The 26299-nt window shown below is 53.6% G+C and overlaps 1 protein-coding gene across 1 annotated transcript in view; it reads right to left on the bottom strand.

Annotated features, from left to right (window-relative positions):
• Positions 1-222: 222 nt before the first annotated feature.
• ACSS1 (acyl-CoA synthetase short chain family member 1) overlaps positions 223-26299 on the bottom strand; it is a 46247-nt gene continuing 20170 nt past the window's right edge. Inside the window, exons 3-14 of the mRNA XM_040981035.1 lie at positions 17814-18013; positions 14254-14429; positions 13746-13898; positions 10605-10752; positions 9172-9309; positions 7611-7703; positions 6670-6782; positions 6332-6458; positions 5849-5976; positions 5659-5722; positions 2587-2705; positions 223-1661 (exon numbers count right to left, since the gene is read on the bottom strand). Coding sequence (XP_040836969.1) covers positions 1479-1661; positions 2587-2705; positions 5659-5722; positions 5849-5976; positions 6332-6458; positions 6670-6782; positions 7611-7703; positions 9172-9309; positions 10605-10752; positions 13746-13898; positions 14254-14429; positions 17814-18013 — 1642 coding nt within the window. The 3' untranslated portion in view covers positions 223-1478. The remainder of the gene's footprint in view (positions 1662-2586; positions 2706-5658; positions 5723-5848; positions 5977-6331; positions 6459-6669; positions 6783-7610; positions 7704-9171; positions 9310-10604; positions 10753-13745; positions 13899-14253; positions 14430-17813; positions 18014-26299) is intronic.

Below are 26299 nucleotides of genomic sequence, written 5' to 3'. Positions count from 1 at the left end.
CACTTCTGACCCGACTCCCTGCTAATGTAAATGCCAGTGGTGATGGCTCGAGTAATTGAGTTCCTGCTCAGCACACAGGAGACCTAGACCGAATCTCTGGCTTCTGGCTTTGCCCACTGTCAGCACTTGGGGATTGGACCAGAGGCAGATGCCCTCTCTGTGTGATTATCTGTTTTCTGTGTCTCGAATGGCACCACCTGAAGCACCACCACATGCAGAGGGTGAATAAAATAAAGTTTTATTTAGGCTCCTCAGCAGGTCATCTCCAGACCTGTACACTGTCTACAATGTGGAAAACCAAGCCATCTCATACATAGCACCACAGCCACGCTCCACCAAGCTTGGTGCACAGCTCTCTGATGCTAATGCTAAAGGACCACAGTTCAGTGTGTGTGCGTTTTGCAGCCAGTGCCACAGCTTGGCCACACAAGGCTTCCTCACCTGCCCACCCCAGCTGCTGGCCCAGAGGAGGTGTTCAGCACCCGACACCCCGTGAACACTGACCCAGCTGCCAGGCAGTGTGGAGCACAGCTAAATGTGGGGTGGGGGTGGGGGTGGAGTTTTCCCTGTCCTCCAGGACCCAGCCCACTGGGCCACATCCACCTGTCACCACTGTAGGCACTGATGGACCTCAAGATTTACACAATTGTGCTCTTATTCAGAGGATTTAAGGCACAGTGAGAGACTCAACCGATTGCAGCTCCAACTGGAGGAGAAAGGGCAGGCAGGTCTCAAGGGAGCCCGCTTCCAGCTTAAGCGGTGCTCTCACGAGACCCTGAAGTCTTCCCTGAGCAACCCTGCCCAGACTGAGTGCATGCCCACCTCCGGCCAAGAGGCATCCAAAGGAAGGGAACTCTCTGCAGATCACAGCTTAGAGAAACAGTATGACCAGGTGGAGCTGGAGGTGAGCGGGGATCACCATCCCATCACAACAGCGACCAGGAGGCTCACAGTGGGACGCGGGGCTCAGACAACAGTTGTTGGCAAGGGGAGGGGTGCAAACATCTCCCATTCAGATCTGTGGAAGTGTACTCCCTGCCGCTCACATTTCCCCACTAGTGGGGACGAAGCAAGGAGATTCCCCACACTCATTGTCACCAAGAGTGTGCACAGGCTAATGCATATCATCCTTCTAACATAGAAAAATAGAAAAAAAAAATCAAGTCTGTCTTACACACTTACATACAGTGAAATGTGGTTGCTTCGATCCTAAGCTGTGTGAACAGACACGCCTTAACCAGGCTTCCCACGCCCCCGTGCTGCCACGAGAGGGCTTGGGAAGGTGGGGACTGGGAACCTAAGCCTCCAAAAAAGCTAAATTCAGGGCCAAGGGACAAAGCCTGCCTCTCCCTGGGAGGAAAAAGGAACTCAGCCTGGCTTCACATTAGGGTGGAGTGGCCACGTGGGGGGCTCCATCTGGAGGGCAGGGAGGGCTCAGGTCTGGCCCCGGCCCCGGGAGCCACCTGCGCTGCACGCCTTCACTTGGTGGCTGCTGCCTGCCTGTCCTTGTGTTTCTGGTAGGTGTTCATGATCTCCACAATGACGTTTGGGTCCTCCAGGGTGGTGGTGTCCCCCAGATCCTGGACTGTGCCCATGACGATCTTCCTCAGCAATCGCCGCATGACTTTCCCGGATCGGGTTTTGGGAAGACGTTTCACCACCTGGAAAGCACAGAAGCAGCAATTAGGACAAGGGGGGCTGCTGCCTGGACTCCCACACCAGCATGGACCCGTGCCAACACGAGGGGCTAGACTCTGGCAGGGAGAGCACCGGCCTGAGGCTGCAGGCAGCCCCAAGACAGGGCAGCAGAGGGCAGGGACTGCTACAAACCCTCCCCAGGCAGGCCTGCCCCTACCGCTGTGCCTCACACAGACACCTGCTGGCTGAGGCAGCAGCACAGCGAAGCACCTGCAGGTCCCTCCTCTCCATCCCCTGGCCTGAGACTTCTCTGAAGGGAAAGTTAGTTACAAGAAAAACTGTCCTAAAACAGAGTGGATCTGAATGTTTCACATATTGCATTGTCAGACCATCTCAGCCCACTTGATAGGGACAGTAACATGGGAAGAGCCATGTGTGGGACCATGGACTGTCCAGGCTCCCTCTGTCCATTCACCTTAAAAAACCTTCTAGTGCCAAGTGAAGCTGGGCCACCTACTCCCTTAGACAATAAGCAGCAAACACAACAGCCATCAGCAGGAGGGGCTGCTGGAGGGAATATGTAGAGGAACAGGAAAAGCTACAAGGGTGACCTGGTTCTTTCCCGGGAAATGACCGCCTGGGATGGGCTCTGAAGGATCAGCCTTGCAAACTCAAGTCTCGGGGCTGGAGAACTCCCGTACTTTCCCCGTCTCTACTGGACACCCTGTTCCTGTAACCAGTATACCATTGAAGCACATGTAATCCTGCTCCAGATTCTGTCTCAAGTGAGACTTGTGTACACTCTGGATACCACAGCTCCTCCCAGGAAAACTCCAGGCGCTACCCTGATGTTGGTCAGAAAGCAGCGACAGGTGCATCGGAGTTCACAGTCATGGGAGAGGGGGACTTGAGAGCAGTGCCACCCAACCTGAAGCAGGAGTCCCTCACCAGAATCTGATCGGGCACAGCGTATTTGGCGATTCTGGAGGCCACTGATGACTTCACTTCTTTCATCACCGATTCTGTGTCGCTGGCATCGTCTCTCAACACGATGAAGGCAAAGGGGACTGCAGGGAGAGCGGAGGTTTGGGCTGGTAGATCACGCAGGACCTCCAGGGCACAGCATGTCACACAGATCACCGCAAGGGCCAAAGGGTTTGGGGGCTGTTAGTTGGCAGCACTGGGACTGCCTGGCATCTTTCCCAGTGGCTGTAAAGCTGCGCATTGGTTTCACACAGAGTGACAAACAACCGGAAGCGCTCACAGTGCGTATGTGTGCTGAGAGCTCCGCACCACAACTCACACACACAGGCTGTTGGAGTGACCTGCAACACAGCACTGGAGCTCTGTTCCCTTCTCTGCCCCGGCACAAGCCAGTGTACACACGGCCACTGGGCTGTGACAACATATGAAGAACATAGCAGCCACTTGTGCAGGGGCCACAGGTGGGCAGCCAGCCAGTATCCTGACACAAGTGCCAGCCCTCCTGCGTCCCTCTGTATTCCTAATAAGATTCCAGCAGATCCCACTGGGACGCAAAATCTGACTTCATTGTCCTCTAAAGAAGTGGCCTTTGGCAACAGTGCCAGCCTGCCCTGGCCCCCCAACCTGCCACATGCCTTCCCGTATGCACAAACTTTCTATTTATGTCAGCCCTCCTGACTTTCATTTGTTTGTTTACTCCTGGACCAGTTCCCTCCGTCCTAACCTGTTCTCCTCTGGTGTATCCAGGGAAGGCAGGTTGTGGTCACCTTACCAATGCTCCCTGTTGTCCATCACCCATGCCCTCTCCTCTTTCTCTCCTGCACACTGGCTCCAGGAAGCAGAAAACTCCATGTCACTGGCACCTAGACGCACGTCTGAGGGGCATGGCAGGTCCTCAGCCAGTGCTTGTTCAAGTGCTTCAAGGAATGACTATTTTCCCCAAGAGCCTTTGCCTGGACAACCACTGCCCATCACCGCCTGGCAAACTGCCTCCTTGCTCCTGGAGACCCAGTCCAGCCACCTGTGCAGCCTCTTCCACTCTGCCGATGACCCTGGCTGTGTGGTGACACTCGCTCTGTGGGCACCCACTGCCCCTACTTCATGAGGGTGCATAAGTGATCCCTGAGGGAAAGAACTACAGCTGTCCACCCCCTACCCCAGTAGCTGAGAGTGAACTGTTGACTTCTGAAAGCAGACATGGAGGGAAGGAGGCAGCCAGAGGGCCAAGAGGCAGCCAGCAAGACACAAGATCGGGGGAGGGAGAAAAGAGAGACATGAGCCTGGCCAGAGGTGACAGAGCTGGCAGAGCCCAGGTCCTAATTAAAGTAGAACGAGGGGGTAGAGTGATTGAGTGGTGCTGCGGTATAGTAGATAAAACTGCTACTTGCAATACTGGTATTTCATATATGGCCATCAATTCAGGTCCCAACATATCTGCTTTCTATTCAGCCACCTGCTAATGCTCCCTGGAAAGCAGAGGAGGACAAACCAAGTGCTTGGGCCCTGCACTCAGGTGGAAGACCGGAAGTTCCTGGCTCCTGGCTTATAGCTGACCTGCTCCAATCTTTGTGGCCATCTGGGGAGTGAACCGGCAAATGCAACATCTCTCTGTAACTCTGCTTTCCAATTTTTTTTTTTTTAAGTAGATCAAGGGACTGCCAAACGGACCATAAGGGAGCCAGGACAAAAATACAGCATGGTCCACAGATGGCCTCAGGAACCCGGCAATGAGTTCTAAACCACAGAGACATGCCAGTGCATCAGGCATCGGCAGCATGCGTGCAGTCAGATCCCTGCTCCGCAGGTGCTCCCTGGCCGTCAAGGAATTCTCAGGAGCCACGGGCACCAGCAGGCTTGTCTAGAGGCAGGAAGAGCTGCTGAGAGGCAGCGGCAGACCCTGGAAGCAGCCCGGTTGCAGCCAGGCTGGGCCTATGTGAAACCGGCGCCTGAGCCCAACCAAAGGCCCCCATCCGCCATCTGAGGACGAAGCTGCCCTTGCCCTGCTCCAGCCCCTCACAGTCTAACTCACATTAGTCTGCCATCCGGATCTAGCACATACTTACTATGGTCCATCAAGGGGCTGGAGAGGTCCCCAGAGCAGGGGGAATAGCCCTAGGGTGTAACAGCACCTGACCCATGGAGGCTCAAACACACACTCTGGACTCAAAGCCTGTGGCAATTAGGCCAGAGATGTGGGACACAGAGAACCCCACAAGTGCAAGGAGCCAGCCACGTGCGTCATGTGTGAGCAAACACTGCATTCCAAGGCATCCGGGCACCAGCCCCTCTCACATACAAGCTTCCCACTGCCAAGGGGCAGTCGCCTCGTGGACGCACCCTCTTCCGGGCAGCTGGACTCAAATCAATTCTATGGTGGGGAGCGGGTCAAGACAGGACAGCCCTCGTGGGAGGAGAGTACCTAGTCCCAGGCCACCAAAAGTCCGTTTGCCCAGCTGAGCCCTGGCACAGAGCCTGTATGTGTCAGGGTCATGCCAGGCCAGGCCAATGGAGCCACTGTGCCCATAGCATTACAACACATAGGCACTTCTGCCCCTTTCCAGGCCCAGTTGCATTAGCCTGGAATAAACTGTGTCCTGGTGAAAGGGGGCCATTCTGATGCCCTGTGCTGCCCTCTCCTTCAGGCCAATCACACATCCCTCCAGTCCCATGGCAGCCAATGCAGGGCCAGCCCCACAAGGTACCCTGATGCCCAGGCAAGGCCACTGCTGTGCAGTCAGTGAGGGGTGTCTGAGAGAGAGAGAGCATGTGGCTAGACATTTTGTTAAAATCTTTGTACAACAATACACAGAACAGAGTCCCAGAGGAAATACCCTGGGCTTAGCTGGAGCCAAATAGGTCATGGCAACTTGCAGCTGAGTGTCCCTGAAGGGCAGTGAAACTGGGGCCTCCTGGTGCTGCTCGGCACATCTCCACCTGCCAGAGCACCTTGTACAAGCCCTGCCCTCTGGGGTCGGTCAGTTCCCTTCTCCCAGGATGCATGTATGATGAGGAGCACCACCCCGCCTTGGCTCTCACCTTCTCCCTTTATGTCGTGGGGAAAGCTGACAACAGCGGTCTCTGGCACTGCGGGATGTTCAGCCTGTGCACACACGGAACAAATCAGGGAGCACCAGAGTACTGGGCAGACCCAGGGCACAGAATCCCACCCACCCCCGAGGCACCTGGGAGCTGCCAGGACAGCAGAGAAGGCGTGGCCTGAGCTTACTATGGCATCCTCAATTTCGGCGGTGCCCAGCCGGTGGCCACTGATATTGATGACGTCATCCATGCGCCCAGTGATCTGGTAATAGCCACTCTCGGTTCTGTAGGCCCCGTCTCCAGTGAAGTAGTAGCCTGCACAGAACCAGGGACTCAAGGCTAGCCACATGGCAGAAGACCCTGCCCGGTGTGAGGACAGTATGGGAGCCCGCGCACTGGCCTGCCTGCTCCAGGAGGCAGCATGGAGACACACCTAGGACGGCCTGCCTCATCACTCTGCAATAGTAGATGGGCAGGTGGGCCCTGAGAGCACAGGCTACAGATGGTGTTCAAACTGGCTAGCAACACATGCAAGAAGCTTCTGGAAAACAGGGGGTCTCGCTTACAAGCCTACGAGTGAAAAGCAACGACTTCTCAGGAGGCAGAGAGCTGGAAGCCCCGAAAGTGGAAAGCGAACTCCTGTGTGTGCTGAGCCCTGCCGCCTGCTCACCTGGAAATGTCCTGAAGTAGGAATCTATGAATCTGTTGTGGTCGCCATAAATGGTCCTGGCCATGCCCGGCCAGGCCTGAGAGATACACAATGCCCCAGTGACGTCACCGCCTTCCACGACGTTCCCCTGCAGATCCGAGATCCATGCCCGTGAGAGAATGGCAGGGAAGACAGGAAGCTGTGGGGAGGGTCCCGGGGCTGGTCCAGTGCATGGACAGAACTTGGGCAGGGCTGGACAGCAGTGAGGCAGGCAGGAGGGGCAGGAGGAGCTGAGGAGGAGCCAGGGATGGAGAGCCACTGGACAGGGTGAGGGGACAGTCCCTGGGGGCCTCGCAAACCTTCTCATCCAAGAGAACAGGGAGGATGCCAAAGAAGGGCCTCATAGCCATGCCAGGCAGGATCTCAGCGCCTTCCTCGGAGGGCCGTGGTGCAATGCAGATGCCGCCCGTCTCTGCAGCAGTGGGTGGGAGGAGAGAGAAAAGCCAGGACTGAGCCAGGAGAGCAGCACCACGTGTGTCTCCGAGGGGCCATCGTCTGAGGGCATGGGACACTCGGCGCAAGAGGGCAGAGTCCACCTACTTATACAGGAACTGCTTCTGGGCCAGGGCCCGCACAATACAGACCCAACCATGAAAAGAGAGCCCCTATGAGTCCTGTCCTCACGCCACTGCTCTGGCACTAGCCTCCAGCAGCCTGCGTGGAAACGGCCCATGAGTGCGGGAAACCGCACACAGCTGTGTCACCGAGTCCCACACAGGGCGCTCCTGCCCCCTCACACATGCTGGGGACCATGCCGAAACAACAGCCTACGGGGGGGAAAACTCCCTCTCCCACCTCAAGCTGAAAGGCAGGTTCATGGTCTCTTCATCAGATGCACCTGGGTCCAGAAAGGGGCCTTGCCCCGCCGCCCCCACCGTCCCCAGAAATGTGTACTGCATGGACACAGCACAGGCCTTGGGCCACATGCCTTGACTGTATCATCGCATGGAGACAGCAAGGCTCAGAAGAGACCCTTCTCATCTTCAAGGAAGGACACAGGAGCCAGGTCCATTCTCACACCTGGCATTTACTTCTGAGAGCTCAGTGCCAACCCCACATCTGTATCTGTAGCCCCGGCACTTTGAGCAGAGACAGCCTCTCCCTCCTCCTCCCTCTCCTCTTCCACCCCTTACTCTTCTTCCCCTCCCCCTCCTCTATCTCCTCCTTTCCCCCTTACCCGTCCCCTCCTTCCCCCTTCTCCTCCTCTTCCCCATCTCCCCTTCTCCTGGCCAGCACTCACCTGTTTGCCACCAGGTGTCCACCAGCGTACACCTGCCGTCCCCCACCACCTTGTGCAGCCAGTCCCAGGCCTCGTTGTTGATGGGTTCTCCCACTGAAACCACGGGCGAGAGAAAAGGATTGGTAATCCATGAGTTGGGGAAATAGCACTGCTTTAAGGAGATCCCAAAAAAGCAGTGAGCTACTTCGTTTTTAGGGTCACCATCAAAGAGACACAAACTACACACGGGTATTTTCATCATTAAAAACTCAAAATTTAAGGTTGACAAGAATTTTGGGAGAAAACAGGCATTTTGGGGAAGCAATTTGGACATCTTTTTTTTTTTAAGATGTATTTATTTTGAAATTCAGAATTCTAGAACGAGAGAGAGAGAGAGAGAGAGAGAGAGAGATTCCTCATCTGCTGGTTCACTCCCCACATGGCTGCAACAGACAGCCCGGGGCCAGGGAGGAGCCAGGGGCTTCCTCCTGGTCTATGACCGGAGCCCAAGCACCTGCACCATCTCCCTCTGCTTTCCCAGGCCATTAGCAGGGAGCTGGATGGGAAGCAGAGCAGTCAAGACTTCAGCTGGAGCCCTTATGGCATGGTGGTGTTGCAGGTAGTGGCTTTTCCTGCTGCACCTCAATGCCAGCTCTACAGTATCTCTCTTAACATTTAAAAGTTCAGGGCCCAACGCAACAGTCTAGTCCTTGCCTTGAACACACCAGGATCCCATATGGGCACTGGTTCTAATCCCGGCAACCCCACTTCCCATCCAGCTCCCTGCTTGTGGTCTGGGAAAGCAATAGAGAATTGCCCAAAGCCTTGGGACCCTGCACCTGCATGGAAGACCTGGAAGAAACTCCAGGCCCCTGGCTTTGGATCGGCACAGCTCCAGCCATTGTAGCCACTTGGGGAGTGAATCAGCAGATGGAAGATCTTCTTCTGTCTTTCCTCCTCTATATATATCTGACTTTCTATTTCCAATAAACATAAAATAAATCTTTCAGAAAAATTTTTAAAACTATGCATGAATTTCAAAAACGTTTTGGCAACAAAATCAGTTTATCCTTTGAATTCCATGTTTCCATGAATTTCTAAAGTATCTTTTTTTAAAAAAATACATTTTTATTTATTTGAAAGAGTGAAGGGAAAAAAAAGAGAGAGAGAGAGAGAGAGAGAGATCTGCTGACACTCCCCAGATGGTCACAACAGCTGGGGCTGGGTCAGAGCTAGGATCCCGGAACTCCATCCAGATCTCCCAGGAGCATCACCAGGGAGCTGGATGGGCAACGGAGCAAGTGCGATTCGACCACCCACACCCAAAGGATGTGGGATGCCAGTGCTGCAGGTGGCAGCTTAAGCCACTTCCCTCAGTGCTGGCTCCTTGAGGTGCCCTTGCTCACACACACACACACACACGGAAATGCTCTTGCAGCTGAACCCTGTGCTTTGCGCATGTGCCTCAGGACCCTTAGACGCAGCTCCTTGGGTTCTTCTGCCTTTGTGATGAGCCTACACAGGGCAGAGAGGTCCTGCCCACTGCTGCCCGGCTCTCACACATCCCAACAGCTGGACTCACCTGACCCCAGGGTGCGCAGGGAAGAGCGGTCGTACTTCTTCACCCAGGCATCGCCGTGCTTCAGCAGCAGCCGCACAGCCGTCGGGGCTCCATAGAACTGATTGATCTTTAACCTCTGCACTGTCTCCCAGTACCGACCTGCAGACAGGTCCAAGTGCACCATCAGCAGCAGTGCCCACCACGCTGGCCACAGGGACAAGCCGTCACGAGACGGGTGCACACTGTCCTCGATGAACAGTAGGGTGCCCTGTGGGATGAAGTCCTGCAGACACCTGCTCCCAGGACTCCGGGTCCACGGGCACATGTGAGAACAGAGGCCATTGGCCTTGGACAGTCACACCATGCAGTGAATCCCACATGACCCAGCAGAGAGTGAGTTCAAAAGAAATATCACTGTGGGTTCCCAAAAAAAATAGTTCATTATGCTGAGAGGCAGAGAGGGACAAGAGGTAAACAGAGGCAGCTCCCATTCACTGAGCCCCTCGCTGGGGGTCAGGGACTCAACCTGGTTCTGCACAAATGGTCAGAACCCAACCACCTGAGCTGCCACTGTTGCCTCCCAGGTCTGCACTTCTAGCCGGGAGTCAGGAGTGAGCATACCAAGTGTGGGATTTAGTAAGCATGACCAAAGGATAAGCTACCTGGTCCCATCACAAAAGTTTGCCGTGATATAAAACTCTGGCTCGGTTGCACATAAATGGTTTCTAAAGGGATGGCTGGTGCTTTCTCTTGGAACAACGGGGACAGGGCCACGAACTCAGAATCCACACCCCTGACTCATACAACACTCTGCATCTCGCACCATTCCCTCCAAGGACCCTGGGCCTCCAGGGACTGGGATGAAGTACCTAAGATCACACCTGAGCCAGGTCCTCAATCACAAGTCTGGCCCCACTCCTTCTTCCCGGAGCACATCCGGTGCCACTGGGGCCGAGACCAGCAGGATATGCTGAGACATATGTCCACATGCAATGGCCAGTGTGTGGAAAGGATACAGCCGGTGGAATTTGGCTACAAGAGAACAAATAGTTGGGGAACTGTGCCATGTGGGAGGAGGCCACCCTAAGGAGTAAGACGCAGCCATGTCTTCCAGGTAGTTGAGGTCTAACTCATGCAGGTGCAATGCAGTCGTACATACAGCCCTGAGGGTTCTGGCGCAGGGCCGGGGAGGCAGGCAGGCAGCCAGGGCTTCAGCAGAGGCCTGGCCCTGGTCAGGTGGTTACAGAGACGTGATGGACAATACAAAGGGGCAGGCAGTGTAAGTGCAGGGGACAGAGACACTACAGCCTAGAAATGTCTTCGAGCTCCAAATCAGACTCCCTTCTCTCCCTCGTCCAAGCCTCCTACAGACATGGAACCTGGGAGGGTGTCCATCTGGCTACCCAGGACCTCAAGGATCACAGTCTCCGAGCTCCCTTGCTCCATGTCCTCACCAGCATCAGGGTAAACCGGAGTGCTCTCGAAAAGGACGCTGGTGGCACCATTGCAGAGCGGCCCGTATACCACATAGCTGTGTCCGGTGATCCAGCCAATGTCGGCCACGCAGCCAAAGACGTCTCCTGGCTGGTAATCAAACACGAGCTGTAGAAAGAGGAGAGGGCAGTCGGGGGCTTGTCCCCTAACACGCATGCACACGCACACATACACACATCACATTGTCCCAAGTCACCAGGACACGCTGGCCAGGTTCAGCAGTCTAGAACCATGAGACAACTCTCGGGTCACCAGCAGGAGACAGAGTGAGTGACAGCAGGTACACACAGCAATGGCAGGAGCCTCACAGGCAGGATTCAAAGAAGCCACAAATGAGTACAACAGTGCATCCCAGGAGCCACTCCTGCAAGGAGCCTCAACCCCTAAGAGAGCTGGTCTAGACCAGCAGACTGCGCTTGGGGCTGTAGCGAGGGGTACACGGGAGCCTCCCAGGGCTGTGGATGAACTGCATCCTGATACAGGTGCCCAGAAGCAAAGCTTTGTCTCCTGGTATGGCTGAGACATGAGCACCTGCCTCTACTGTCCTATGCCACAATCAAAAACTACCAAAACTAGAAGCCCAAGGGCACCTTCAGCTGTAAAGACACGAGAGAAGAAACCCCTCCTCCCCACCCACCACCATCTCTGTCATTCTTATCAAAGAATGGGGCCTGATCCAATCCCAAGATCCAGCTGCTCTTTCCAGGAAACACAGAAGATGAGGGGACAAGTGGCACAAGCTGGACCACAGGACACCAGGGACGAACAGCATAAGCCACAACAAAGTCCAGTGAAAACAAAGGGCCAAGGCAGAACTCACAGGTTCTTAGGCTTAAAACACATAGCCCATTTTTCATTTTATTTTGTTTTTCGTAAAATGTGTTTGTTTGAAAGTCAGAGTTACAGAGAGAAAAGAAGAAGAGAGAGATTTCCATCCACTGGCACACCCTTTATATGACCAAATGACCACACCAAAGGCAGGAGCTTCTTCTGGGTCCATACATGGATGGCAGGGACCCAACACTTAGGCCAACTTCTGTTGCTTTCCAAGGTGTGTTATCAGGAATCTGGGTAATAAGCAAAGTAACCAAGACACTCTAGTGTCCATATGGGATGCTGGTACTGCAGAAAGCTGCCTAACCTGTTCTGCCACAATGCTAACTCTCAAAAGGTTCATTTTAACAGGGGTAGACTCTAGTGTCCAGAGATGCACTGCTGGATGACAAAACTATGAAAAGGAAGACACATGGCCGTGACAACATGGGATACAAGCAAGAGGGCTGTGGTCAGACGGCTATGGAGGGGGCTTCCGTGATGCTGGGGACATTCTGTGTCTTAATCAAAGTGGCCTTCACCTTCTAATAATTCATCATGGCACACTTCTAAGCTAGGTGTTTCTCTGAGTGTCCTTGCTCTCTGGATCCTTGGCAGTGACCTCCAGTGCCCAGCAGCTGCACACCCAGGCAGCCAGACTCCACAGGGGTTTCCAGGCAGAATAGTGAAGCGGTGATGAACAGGCCACTAACTGCAGAGCCAAGGTTGGAGGTGAGCAAAACTTTCCTCAGGAGAGACCACACTTAGCTCTCTGCTGCCAAGTCAGAAGCCCCTACATCCCAGCACCTGAAAGTCCACGGAAGCTGGCAGGACCTCCAAACCACCTAGACCCAAGGCTACGAGTCTCCCCTCTGCAATTCTGGAAGTGTAAGCTGTGGCCTGGGGCCAGTCCCTAAAGGGTGCAGGAGTGCCGGACCCCAGAGCCAACCAACAGAGGACCCTCACCGTGGGCACACAGATACATGGATGTGCACACACAGGCAGACACATACACAGGCTCACAAAACACAACTACGTGTGACCACCGAAAGCAAAGTGACTGGGTGCATCCACAGGCACACGCACACATCCACGGGCAAAACACACAAAGACGCACCTGTGCGAGAGTGTACGTGTGCGCACACACACACACATATACACCACCAAGAAGATTCCAGGGACTGAGCACTCCTACCTCTCTCACAGGTAAAACACATAAAGACGCACCTACACGGGAGCACACCCACACCACCACCACTACCACCAAGATTCCAGTGACTGAACTCAGAGCCCGGACAGCCCACTGCACCAAGCCCTTGGCACACGCCCTCACCTGAGCTGCCAGCGCACTGTGGCTCCCCTGGTGCTTGAACCCAGTGGTGATATTTTCCAAAGTGTTTTTCCTTACTCAACCCACTGATCTTTGCCAACAGCCAGCGGCTTCCCCTTTCCCGGGATGGGAGGAATGGGATTTTTCCAGGTTGTAAGACTGGGATACAGAAGGCTCATGACTTGCTCAAGGCCACAGTGCCAGTGGCAACCGTGTGCATTGTGAGGCGCGGTCAGCTGGCCTGTCAACATGTGGGTGGAGACTGGCAAGCCAAGCTTACAGGTTGTAAAGTGAGTATGAACACCAGCTCCCCTGCTCCTCCCTCTGGGGAGCCACCTTGCGCACTCTCTTTCCTCACTCTCACCGCCCAGGTGACCCAGATTGGTGGAGCATCCCTTGACCACAGTATTTGGAACCCCTTGCAGATGCTGCCCAGACTCTCTCCATTCCTGCTTCAGCCCAGCTAAGGCACAGAAGCCTGGGTGGGAGCTGGTCTGTGCAGCTGAGATGGGCAGGAGGAGGTGCTACCAGCCAGGACAGCATCCCAGCCCAGCTCCCCAACTTCCGGACCAACCAGGTCACCCACCACCCCACCCCACCCCTGTGTACCCAAGTCAGCAGAGCTGGACATGGAGTCTAACTTTGAAGGTGACCCAGACCACAAGCTGGGACCCAGCTTGTGTAGACCCAGTTCTACCCAGCTGTAGAAGATGGTATTCTGATCTTGGTGGAATAAGAGACCACAGAGTCAGAGGTGCCATGTCTCCAGGGCCTGAAGCGTGCAGCCTGTGGGTCAGCTTCAGAAGCTGGGATGTCAGAGCTGGCTGGGACCCTGAATCCACAGGCCACAGGCAGGAAGCCCTGGCTGGGCATCCCTGTGGGAGGACTCCTAGGGCAGCAGGAGGCCCTGCCAACAACCACAGCCCCTCCCAGCCCCGCATGAGGTCCAACCCCCTACCTTGTGTGTCACGGCAGCGTACAGCAGGTAGCCTGCCTGGGTGTGGACCAGCCCCTTGGGCTTGCCGGTACTTCCTGAGGTATACAACATAAACAGCATGTCCTCACTGCCCATGATCTCTGGAGCACACACAGGGACCTCGTTGGCCATTTCCTGCACAGAGGAAGAAAGAGCTAGTCCAGGGCACTTGGTCTCTTCCCTCCACTTAACCTTGCTGAGAACGCAGCTGCTCAGCTGCCATGTTCTGCCTTCTCCAGCCTTCCCAAGTTGAACTCCAACACAGAGAGAACATAAAATGAAAGAATGGGTCCAATCGTTCCCACTGTGCTCTGTGTTCCCATATGATTGTGGGATTTGAAATCTGTCTCCGACTAGGACACAAGCCTGTGAGATACCATGGGGACCCCTGGAGACTTCCAAGGAAGCCAGATTGAGAACCACAACCCAATGAGCCACCCTCCCCCTCCCCTAGTGCAGACAAAAGCTGCCCACAGAGAGGTCAACTCACCTGCTCCAGGTGGACGTCCAGGGGCCCCATGTTGACCTTGGCGTCTGTCCTGTGGGCCACCAGGACATGCTGGATAGTTGGGCACTGCTTCACGGCTTCATCCACGATTTTCTTGAGCTCTGTCACGCGTCCTCCACGGAGTCCCTGGTTGTAGGTGATGACCACCTTGCATTTGGCTGTAGGACACAACGCAGGCATGTCAGATCAGTCCCCTTCCCCCGGGCCTCCACACCTACTCTCCTGTGATGCAGCCAAATTCGTACACTTGAGTTTTCATGGCCACCAAGGCTGAGACCAAGGGTGGGGATGGACACACACCAGGGATCAGGACCACAGCAAAGGAACCCCTCTACCTTGGCAATCCCTTGACCAGGACGTCCCTGCCTGAACGACCCTCAGAAGCATTCACAGATAGAGTCCTGGGGACGTCTGAGCATTAAGCATGCTCTGCTCCCCGAGGCTTGGGGGGCAGCTACTGTGTGAGCGACAGCATGGGGACAGGCAGGACCCGTAGCACCGCTGGTCAGAGAGGGTGCACCTGCACCTCCCCAGCCTGGACCAGGTGCCATGGCTCCCATGACAAACAGCATTTGTTCATGATAATGACACCTAATAAGCCAGAAATGGAAAGGCACCTCCTAAATCTGGGACAGGGTATCCATGAAAATCCCCACTAGCATCATACTTGGCTGACTCTCCTCCCTCTGGGATCAGAGACATGACAAGGATTGCCCGCTTTTTAACTGTGCAAGGCAACACTATAACCAAAATTCCAGCCAGAGGGAGTAGCCAGGAATAATAAATCAATGGCATTCAGGCTGGAAAGGAAGAAATAAAGCCATCTCTATTCAACGCAGGATGTAATCCGGTGTGGACAAAACCCTAAGGACTCCACAAGGGATGATCAGAGCTTCTAAGTAAAGCAGAGCGTTTACAATTACAGTTCTACAGAAGCAGTGTATACTCTGTAATGGAAATGAGTTTTAAAAAATCCATTTTCCAACATTTCAAAAGAATAAAATATCTTGAAAATAATTCTACAGAAGAGGTGCAATAATTCTACACCCAACACGGCAAAACCCCACTAAAAGAAATTTTTAAAGACCCGGAACAGGCATTGTGGTATAGCTGGTTAAGCAGCCAGGTAGGTTGCCCATATCAGAGAGTTTGATTTGAGTCCTGGCTGCTTTGCATTTCCAGTACAGCTCCCTACTAACACACCCAGAAGGCAGCAGAAGACAGCCCAAGCACTTGGGCCTCTGCCTGGCTGTAGCACGACTGGCGGGGTGGGAGATATCTCTCTCTCTCAATTTGTCATTCTGTCTTTCAAATAAATAGAGAAATTATTTTATTAAAAACACTAAAAAGAACGGCAAAGGCCCCATGCAATAGCCTATTGGCTAAAGTCCTCGCCTTGCATATGCCAGGCTCCCATATGGGCGCAGGTTCAAATCCCAGAAGCCCCACTTCCCATTCAACTCCCTGCTTGTGGCCTGGAAAAGCAGTTGAGGATGGCCCAAAGCCTTGGGTCCCTGCACCCAAGTGGGAGATCTGGAGGAGGCTCCAGGCTCCTGGCTTCAGATTGGCGCAGCTCCAACCATTGCGGCCGGTTGACGAGTGAATCAGTAGACAGAAAATCTTCCTCTCTGTCTCTCTTCCTCTCTCTATATATAAATTTCTAGTGAAAATAAATCTTAAAAAAAAAAAAAGGAATGGCAAAGTACCCTATGTTCATGGATTACTGTTATTAATTCCACAACACTCCCAATTTCAATTCAGTATAATCCCTATCAAAATCTCAACAGCATTTTTTTTTTGTAGAAATGGAACAGATGATCCTAAATCAGACAAAAATGAAGGATTCAGAATAGCCAAACACAATCCTGGAAAAGAGATTAAGTTAGAAGATTCACATTTCCTTGTTTCAAAACTTACTATAAAGTTAACATTACCAAAACAATTTGGTCTTGAGGTAAGGCTGGGCACACAGGTTAGTGGAAGAAATACATACTGCAGAAACCATTCCTCAGAAATACAGTAAAATTATTTTCAGCAAGGGTCCCAAGACCAAGACCATTCCATGAAAGAAAATTCTCAAAAAAAAAAAAATGGTGCCAGGACCAAAAACTGGTGCCAGGGCAAAGAATGAAAATGGACCTTACCTCACACCCTAGATGGCAATCAACTCAATGTGGATCGAAGATCTCAAAGTTAAAGCTTATAAAACCTTTAAAAGGAGCATAACTGCAAATCTTCATGACCCAAAATTAACTGACGATTCCTCAAATAATATAGCAAAAAAAAATCAGATGAACTAGCATTCATCAAAATTAAAAACTTTGGAAGTGGTAAAAAGACTCCCACCACCCCCGAAAGGGACAAATTACATAGAGGATAAAGGTTGAATCCTTGGCATTGTACAAAGACCTCATAGGATTCAACAAGCAGAACCACCAACTGGAAGTCCCGACATACTGCTATTAACGCTACTAAGACAGAGCAGTTCCTTCCACAAACAACCTTACACCTTCTCAATTAAGTCCATCATGAACCTCCCACAGGATCCAGCAATTCCACTCCTACTTATGAACCAAAACAACTGAAACCTGGCAAATTGTCCTTGTACATTCATAAACAGCACCATTTCCAACAGCCAGAAAGTGGAGACAGCTCAAGGCCCATCAGCTGATGGCTGGGTGAACAAAGTGTGGTGCATTACTCAATGTCAAAAAGAAACGGAGCATGCTATAGCATGCACCTGCCTTGAAGAGTGGTGAAAACAGACAAATATGAAAGGCCACATGCTGTGTGAGTTCATTGACGTGACACATCCCCAACAGACCAACTGCAGGAACAGAAAAGCACACCCGTGATTTCCAGACACTGGGCAGAGAGGAAAGGCCCCTCAGTGGGGATGGGTTGACCCTGCGGAGTGATGGAAAGTTCTGGAACTAAAGAGCAATGATGGCTGTACAGGACTGTACATCTCCAGATGGCTAACACAGTCATTTTATAGCATGAAGGGAAAACAGCACGAGTCCAGTCTAACATGTAAATATTGAGTGAGTTAGATCAAAGCAGATGAGTTTTGCACAGTGCTCACTAGGGTGCCTTGCACAGCAGGTGTTACAGAGGTCTACAGAGGGACCAAGAAGGAGACACGGGGGTGCATGCCCTGAAGAGTGGAGAAGAAACTTGAAAAGATTTCCAATCTTCTTTAAAGAGGACAGCCTAATGAGCTTGTACCCCTCAAGCAGACAGGTCTTCCTTGAGACACAGAAACACAATGGTCTCCAGGTCTAGCACCTTCCACTGGGAGCCAGCAGGACACAGCAGAGGTCGGAAGACGCGGACCTGGGCCACCACGTGGACACTAGACCTGCCAACAGCAGCCAAAGCAAGTAGAGGTGACACTAGGAAGAAAGACTCTGAAGACTCGCAGCTGTTGTCCAGGGGTGCTATCCCTAGCCCCTGCAGGCTTTCTCCTTTACTCTACCACTATGTGACCTGCACTGCACTCGGCTCAACACACACACGCACACACACACCACCTTGCTTACCATCATTGATCCTCCCAGCCAAGGACTCGGCACTGAAGCCAGCAAACACGACGTTGTGGATGGCTCCGATCCTGGCACAGGCCAGCATGGCTGCCACAGCCATGGGGGACACAGGCATGTAGATGGCCACGCGGTCCCCTCGATGGACTCCATACCGCTTCAGCGTGTTGGCCAGGCGACACGTGGTCTCCAGCAGCTCCCTGCACATAAGAAGGTCAGACAGAGCCGTCAGTGGTAGGGGAAGGGCCAAGGTACACTTACAGGTGGGACAGCTGGTGGACAGCTAGCACCCGCCAGAGCCAGGAGGTCAGGAGGTACCAACACTGGCCACCTGGCAAGTTACTGCTTCCTGTCTGAGGCGCTAGTCCCTTTCCTGAGGCCTCTGAAAAGGTTTCCATCCCAAGACAAGATCAACACGGGAGGAAAGCCCCAGGCCAGAGAAAGCAACACGTCAGCCAGCTATGCACACAGGCCTCCACAAAGCCAGGAGGGGGAAGGCAGCCCCTGGCCACCAGCATCAGACTACTACACATGGCATCCACATGGAGAGAATGTCCCACCCCTTCCTCCAATGCAGGGCTTGATGCAAAGCCCCGCTGGCCATTCAGAGCACAGCATCTCTGCAGACGAGCTGATTGGCTCCAGACTGACACTTGACACAGTGCTGCCCAATCAGAGGCCACAGCAACACCACTGAAAGGGAAAACCCAGAATTCCCAGAGAACTGTACGTTCTTTGGAGATGAAAATACATAAAGTTAGGAATGGAAGAGAGACTGTTCCAACTCCTAGTAGTACCACCGGTCAACCCAGACAGGACAATTCCAACAACCCATCATTTTTCCTCACTTCTGATTATTTGCAACAATAATAATTAAAAATAACTGACAAGCATTGCACCTCTCCTGTGAATGCACCTGGGAAGGCAACAGGTGACAGTCCAAGTGCTTGGACTCCGATGTGGGAGACTTGGATTGAGTGCCTGGCTCCTGGCTTCAGCCTGGCCCACCCCTGGCAGCTGCTGCCATCTGGGAAGCAGACCAGCTAATTAAAGATGTTCCCTCCTCCGCAGTCCTTCAAATAAATGAGTCAATGTGGCTTTAAGCACCCCGGGAATGAGGGTATTGGCATTAGACAGAAGAAATGAGTAGGGAGTGTGTCCTCCAGACAGTCCCGTGGTGGAACAGAGGCCGAGGGCAGCCGAGAGCTTCTAGGACAGGTCGCTACAGAAAGAGGATTAAAATGGAAAAGAACCGGTGTGTTTTGCCTATAGGAGTGGAGCTGTGAGAGCTGGGATGCTGACCTGGGGGAAGAGACTGAAGGTGAGACCAAGGCTGACCACAGTGGCCTGGAGGACTGAGGGCCTCCATAAGCCCCAAGGAGCTGGCAGGGTTGGCTGGGTCCCACATGCTACAGGAGGAGAAGCTTCAGACAAAGGATTTGACTCTGGTCCATCCCAGAGCCCAGTACACATCCTGTCATGTCTGCCAGAGACACGAACCTGGACAGGAGTGGGACCCTTTAAGGCCAGACAGGTCTGTCCAGGTGAGGTTCTGCTAGTCCAGCATCTGTCACAGCATCGTACCACCAGAGGTCACCTCATGGGGCTGCCTCTGTATTTGTCACTGCGACAGGTGCACAGTCTAGCTAAAATTGACCAAGAAATGCAGGTCTTTAAAAGCCGTCCTCTTAGTCTAGTTTAGCCCTTTCAAGTTGCAAAAGCCAAGGATCAACCCAAGTTATTCAGCAACAGCACTTCAAATCCCTAAATCCTCCACCCCTCGTCCTCCCCAGAGCCTACCCTCACCCAGTTCTTTCATCCAGCCCTCTGTGACCCCTCTGGCTATCTGGACCACTTCTCCCACAATGTTGGCCCAGAGAAGACAGAGTTCCAGACTCAGGGTCTCAACTCTGATGCTGTACGCCAGTCAATTAGCGTGCATTACTGCTCAATGCCTGACACTAATGAAGATCGCTCAGATTCAACACAAAGCCACTCACCCTCACCCCTGCACTCCCAGCACACACAACACCTTCTCCACATAAAGGCTTCTCAGATTACAGAAGTCTGGCTTTTTTTTTTTTAAGTAGACTTTTCATTTGTTCTTACCTATCTCAGTTTCTACTCAACTTTCTACATAGCACATCATTTAAAATTTTTTATTTAAGATGTATACGATTGAAAAATGAAACAGAGAGAAAGATATCTACCATCCGTCGCTTCATTCTCCAGATGTTGGCAACAGCTGAGGCTAAGTCAGGCACAAGCCGGGAGTCAGCAGCCCCATGTTGGTGGCCCATGTGGGGAGCAGGAATCCAAGTACTTGGGTCACTGTTCCCCATCTCTCAGCACATTAGCAGGACTCAGACACTGCCATGGGATGTCGGTCCCAAGTGGTGACGTCACCCACTGCACAGAACCGCATCCATTGCCCAATTTCCTATCCATTCACTCATTGGGAAAAGAACAGCAAAAGAGAGAGAGATAGCAAGAATGAGATTTCCATCCACTGTTCATTCTCCAAGTGACCACGCCACCTAGACCTGGGCCAGGCCAAAGCCACAAACCAGGATCTCCATCCAGGTCTCCCACGTAGGGGCAGCAGCCCAAACACTCGGGCCCACCTTCTGTTGCCTTCCCAGGCATATTAGCAGGGAGCTGGACAGGAAGCAGAGCAGCCAGGACTAGAAGAAGCACTCCACTGCAGGACACCAGCACCGTGCCACAACACCAGTCCCACAGCTTCCACTGTAAACTTTTCCTGTTGCCCAGTTTCCTCCAGTCCCCTCCCACTGGCCAATCTGCTCAATAAATCTGGGTCTTCCTGTAATTGAAAAATAAATGTTCACAAGAGTCTGTGTCTCCAGAAGCTCCAGAGAGCTTGTTCTGGGATGTTGGTGGCTCCTCAAAGCACTGCTATTTCCGTGGCAGACAGCACCACTCCATGGGGGAGCTCTTTGGGCCCTAGTCCAGGCTTTTCTCATTTAGCCCACTAGTGGGGCATTCCAGTGCCCAAGGACTGTGAGAAATGATCTCACACCAGTTGGCAAGCGCAAAGGAGAAGGGGAAGAAACACTGGCTCTTTGGATACATTAAGTCCACCTGCAGCAAAGGCTCCTGGAGGCCCAGCTTTCGGTGTGGACATTCGCAAACGATGCATATACAGGTACAATTTGAGCCTTTGGTTCCCGGAGCTTAGCATTCGTGAAATGTTGCTCACTGGACTGAGGGAGGCAGAAAGGACCCTCTTCAGCCAATGCAAGACCAGCTGGGAATGATTCCCACGCTATGGCAGCAACAGCCTCCCGCCATGAGCTGCAGCACCTGTGCCAACTGTGACAGCGCGCACCAATGCCCTGTCCCTAACCCCCACCCAAACCAGACTCAGCGTCTATTCCTCCAAAACAGGAAACAGCTGGAACAAGAACTCCCTGCTACTTCTCTGCACATCCATCTTCCAATAAAAGTCCCTACTTTGTGGGCTAGTTACAAGTGTCCCTCTCTGGGCATTTCCTGATGAGAGCTCAGGGAAGGAAGCTTAACTGCTCCGGCTGCGAGGCAGTGTCTAAGAAATACACAAATGCAGGATTGACGCATTGCCACAATTATCCCGGCTCTCCCCGAGACTGAGATGGGGATAAACAGCAGCTCAAGACAACTTTATGGTCTTGCACTTGGGCGGAGAGCTGAGCTCTAACTATTGCCCTCCTCCCAGCGTGTGGCCATCTAAGCCTAGCTCGTAAAAAAGTCACTTGACAAATATTTGTCGAGAGCGCAGGGGCAAAGCAGGCAAGGCTGGCGGACACAGGTGACTAGGGCCCTTGCTTAGGTTACACAGAACTGCACCTGACGGGGGATTGGAGGGGCAAGCTAGCCACTGCCCCCAATATCTCACGACATGCAAAGAGCCCGACCCTCCAAGACGCAGACAGGAAGGCCCATCCGTTCTGCTCAACCAGCCAACAGGCACAGGAAGCCCAAGGGTGAAGGCCTGCGACGGACAGGCACCATCACCTCTCTGCTGCCGTCAGAGGCGACTCCAAGGGGCAGGGGCACAGGCTGAAGCGCTCTCCACGCTGCTGTCCCAAGCATTTGCTAACTGGAGGACAGGGCAAGCAGGTAGAGAGGAATGGGCTCCCAGTCTGGGAGGCAGATGGACAAACCCTCCTGGTATTCAGGAGACAGGAGGTTGTGGACGGCTCCCAGATCGGATCCCTAAATCAGACCTGCACAGCGAATTCCCTCCTGGCAGACGCTTCTGAGCTCACACATGATGTGGCCACTAAATGACTTAATGGTGACGACACCCATGTGCTCAGCCAGCCTCCTCCCTGACCCAGAAGTGCACAAAAGTCTGAGCAATAAACCAAGTGTTAAACCCACCATTGTCATTTGATTTCATGCCCTCAGCAGCCACTCTACCCGCAGAACCCCCCGTGGCTGGCGCAGGGTTCCCCGGCAGGGATGACATGAAATCCACAGATTAGCCAGGTCTCCAAAAAGACTGTGGAAAAATGTGTGCAATGAAGAACTCTGCATGGGATTTAATTTGCTTTGTTTTGCTTTGCACCAAAATAAACGTTCAATCCCATCTTCCACAGACTTTTTGAAGTAGAGTAGTTCACCTTCAGCATCTCCCAGCCCGGAAGAAAGGAAGCCAAGGGTGGCCAGCTCAGCAGAGGTCGCAGTATCCTTGGCCAAGGCTCAGGAAAAATATGAGTGGCGAGTGTGTGTGCGTGAACACCCTGCCTCGGGCATTCACCTGCGCAGGATACATGCTCTGGGCTCCATGCCCCGGCAGAGGGCAGTGGCTGCTGACGGGGGCCCGGTGTGGATCTGACAAGGACATGAGGCCGCCCACAGTTGGAGCTGCCAGCCCTGAGAGGCCAGCGGGAAGGCGGACCCAGCACTCGCCACCTGCTAGCCTCACCTCTGCAGCCATGCCCATCTCTCACGGGAACACAAGGAACCACAGGACCACATCTCCTACTTCCTCTATCCCTGGAGGGAGGGGGCACTGCCTCCCTTCCTTCTTTCCCAACTCCCACTTCCTTCCCAGGGGACAACAGCCCTGTGCCCAGGGCTGCTCAGAGGAACCCAGTGAACTCTCACCAACAGCACATGCCCACCCTCCACACCAGGCAACATTGGGCACACAGGAGCCAGGCCAGTCTCTCGGGACCATCAGGGCAGGGCCCAGCACTGAGGCCCCAGCCTCAGCCAGGCCCCTTTCTCAGCTTCTAGCATCAGAACTGCTCACTCCCTATTGTAGGAGTCCCTAAGCTTTGGGAAGTGGGGGTGGGGGGGACCTGCCCACTGTGACTTACACAACATTTTTTTTGCTTGGCATCTTTTTTATTCCAAACACGTCTGTGAACCAGGGGTCATCAAACTCTGCAAAAAGGAATTAGCAAGGCAAATGCTAAGCCATTCGCTGGTGGGGGAGTGGAGTGGGCCCCTGCCTCCTGCAATCAGAATGAAAGAATGGAAGGCTCAGGCTGGGGGGGCGGGGCTGCTGCCCTTGAACCCGAGACCACCTGCTCCACATCTCAGAGTTGGTTTTTTTTTTTTTTTTCTTCCATGGCCAGAGCCCAGCAGGCAGCGGCTTGAAAACAAAGCCTCACGGGATTGGACTGGAGAATAGCTCTGTCCCGCTTAACGCCTGGCTTTCCCCCTGGATCCGAGCCCTTGGCCTGGGGCCCCAGTCTTGTCTCCGGAAAAGACGTTTTCTCCCTCTGAGACACAAAGCCCAGCTCCCAGCACGGAGGAGACCGTGCCAACGTCCTCAGAACTACAGAAGCTGCCGTGGGCTGCCAGTCCCCCGGGGCACAAGGGTGCACTGCCAGGCTCCAGTCCTGGGCACTGGCCCCGAAACAGCTGGGGCCCTGGCAGAACACCCACCTGCCAGTCGGCCAGCAGGAACGTCATAGAAGGCCTTTTTCCCAGTGGGACTGGAAAGAAGGGATATATTATCATAGGTTTCAATTTGCTGCAAGCTTTCATCTTCCCCTGTGGTTAAAGAATCCTTCAAAGTCCCCGGGTGGGGGTTCCTCACTGGCCTGGGGCGCGCTCAGCTCAAGTGCAGCTCCCTGTGGCTGCAAGGGAGGGATGCTGAGCTAGCACAGAGAGTTCCAGACTTGATTTCCTTGGTCAATCAGCACCCCAAGGGAGGCAAACAGCCAGATGTATGCCAGGTGGGTGAGAACACGGAGCTTAAGAGAGGCCAGTGCCCCTGCATTAAACACCGTGGCTCAGGACCCCAGCCTGACAAATGGTGAGCAGCCAGTCTTTCCTGAGCGGGCAGGGGGGAGCCCCGGTTTGTGCCAGTTAACATGGTGCTACTTCCCCCACAGCTGAAACCAAGCTTCCAAGCCTGGGGTGCGAGCAGGGCAGGCCAGGTACAAGCCTGCTCCCAACTGTGCTCTAACCCATCAGCCCAAACGCCTCTCCCAGCGTGCGTCTGCTTCAGCTGGTCGGGGAGCAGGGAGGAAAACCATCACCAACATGAGGACACTGATCCCCACGTGGAGCAAGAGGAGGTGGCACACAATCCTCAGGCAGCTTCTCCCCTCAGAACACACACGCACACACACACACACACACACACACACACACCCCTCAGGACAGAACATGAGGTGCCACAGAATTCCCAGGCGGCTTCTCCCCCTCAGGACGCATGCACTCACACGCCTCATGACAGAGACCAGCCACAGGAGAGAGCCTCCCTTCCACGGGCACCATGGCCTGTCTGCCTTTCCTCCCACCCCTTATCCTTCTGGGCAAATCCTCTGGGCTCTTGCCCAGTCATGAAGGGTGTTTTCTCTGTGTGTGACAACCTATGCGCCTGTGTGCATGGGCGCGCGTGTGTGTGTGTGTGTGTGTGTGTGTGTGTGTGTATCTGGCTATGTGCACATGTCCAAACATGTGTGTTCTGTTGTGCTCATGTGTATCTGGGTATGTGCATATGTGTGTGTGTGTGTGTGTTTGCTATCTTGCCCTCTGAATAAAATTGACCTTCTATACGCCAGCACCTAAATCCTTGTCTCAGTGCATGGCAAGGGCCTGCCCCGCCCCTGGCACCCACGTCACGAGGAGCCTGTGGTACCACCAACCACACCTGCCTCATCCCAGGTACACTCTCTTCTTAGGGATGCCCTCAAAGTTCACTCACAACTTCATTTAGGGGGAAGGAGAAGCATTCTATCCCTGTCTTACTCACAGTCCCCCTGACCCACATTTAAGGTGGCAGTAGGGCAGTACTGTGGTGGAGCAGGTCAAGCCGCCACTTGTGACGCCAGTACCTCACATGAGCACCAATTCGCGGATTTGTGCCCCATCTGCTCCATTTCCAATTCAGCTCCCTGGGGAAGCAACAGAAGATGACCCAAGTACTTGAGCTCCAGCACCCACATAGGAGAGCCACATGGAGCTCCTGGCTCCTGCCTGGCCCAGCTCCTGTCCTTGCAGCCACCTGGGGAGTGAAGAATCAACAGTGGAGGTAGCCCAAGGCCCTGTGCATCAGGAGTGAAGCAGAGGTCTGGTCACTGCCCCAGGAGGATCACCAAGGCCCCAGCAGCTGGTTGGAGCCCAGGAAGCTACAGTTTCTTCTCCACTAACCCGTCAATGTGACAGCACAGTTGACAGCACCTTCTCACTGGGACCCCAGTCCAGCCTCCTCTGATATGCCCTGCACCCTGGCTGGAGCTGAATCAGCTTGTAGCAAGCAAACCGATGCCTACATCGGATGCTGGCAGGAGTTTGACCTACTATGCCAGATCACCGGCCCACAGTCGTTGGCTTTTCCTGTGGTGCCATAGTGTAGGGTTTTACCCACCAGACCCCTCAACCAGACAGAGCCAGCAAAGACAACAGGGCTGTGTGACCCACAGAGCAAACGAATCCTACACGCTACCTGCAGGGATTCAGGCAGCTCTCTGCTAGCCTCTCTGAGGGAAACTTGCTGGCTTCATGGCCTTGCCAAATTCTCCCGGCCACTCGTCCATCCTGGTGCCAAATACAGAGGGGGTTAGGCACCAGGGGAAGGAATGAAGAGTGATGGGTCCCAGGCAGGCAGTCTCACCCGGAGTGGTATCCAGCTGCTGATGAGCTGTTCTGGTTTGTGGAGAGGAAAGAGCAGGTACAAAAGTGCTCCCTGCCCCACCCCACTGCTCTGCCAGCCTAGCCATAGGCAGAGTCCTCACTATACCTTCGCCTTCTCTTCCGGCAGGGACCAGCCCTTGAACAGCGACCAGAGCTTAAAAGCATAGTCACAACATAGTCTTGGGAGTTGGGCTCTTGGACTTCTTTTCTGAAAAAACTTATTTGTGGGCCCAGCACAGTGGCTCAGTGGCTAAAATCTTGGCCTTGCATGCACCAAGATCCTATATGAGCACCAGTTTGTGTCCTAGCTGCTCCACTTCCCATCCAGCTTCATGCTTGTGGCCTGGGAAAGCATTAAAGATGGTCCAAAGCCATGCAAGCCTGTA

Source organism: Ochotona curzoniae, unplaced genomic scaffold (genome assembly GCF_017591425.1).
Source record: "Ochotona curzoniae isolate NIBS_2020 unplaced genomic scaffold, NIBS_Ocur_1.0 contig_3520, whole genome shotgun sequence".
Classification (NCBI taxonomy): domain Eukaryota; kingdom Metazoa; phylum Chordata; class Mammalia; order Lagomorpha; family Ochotonidae; genus Ochotona; species Ochotona curzoniae.
This window is presented reverse-complemented; position numbering and strand designations above follow the sequence as displayed.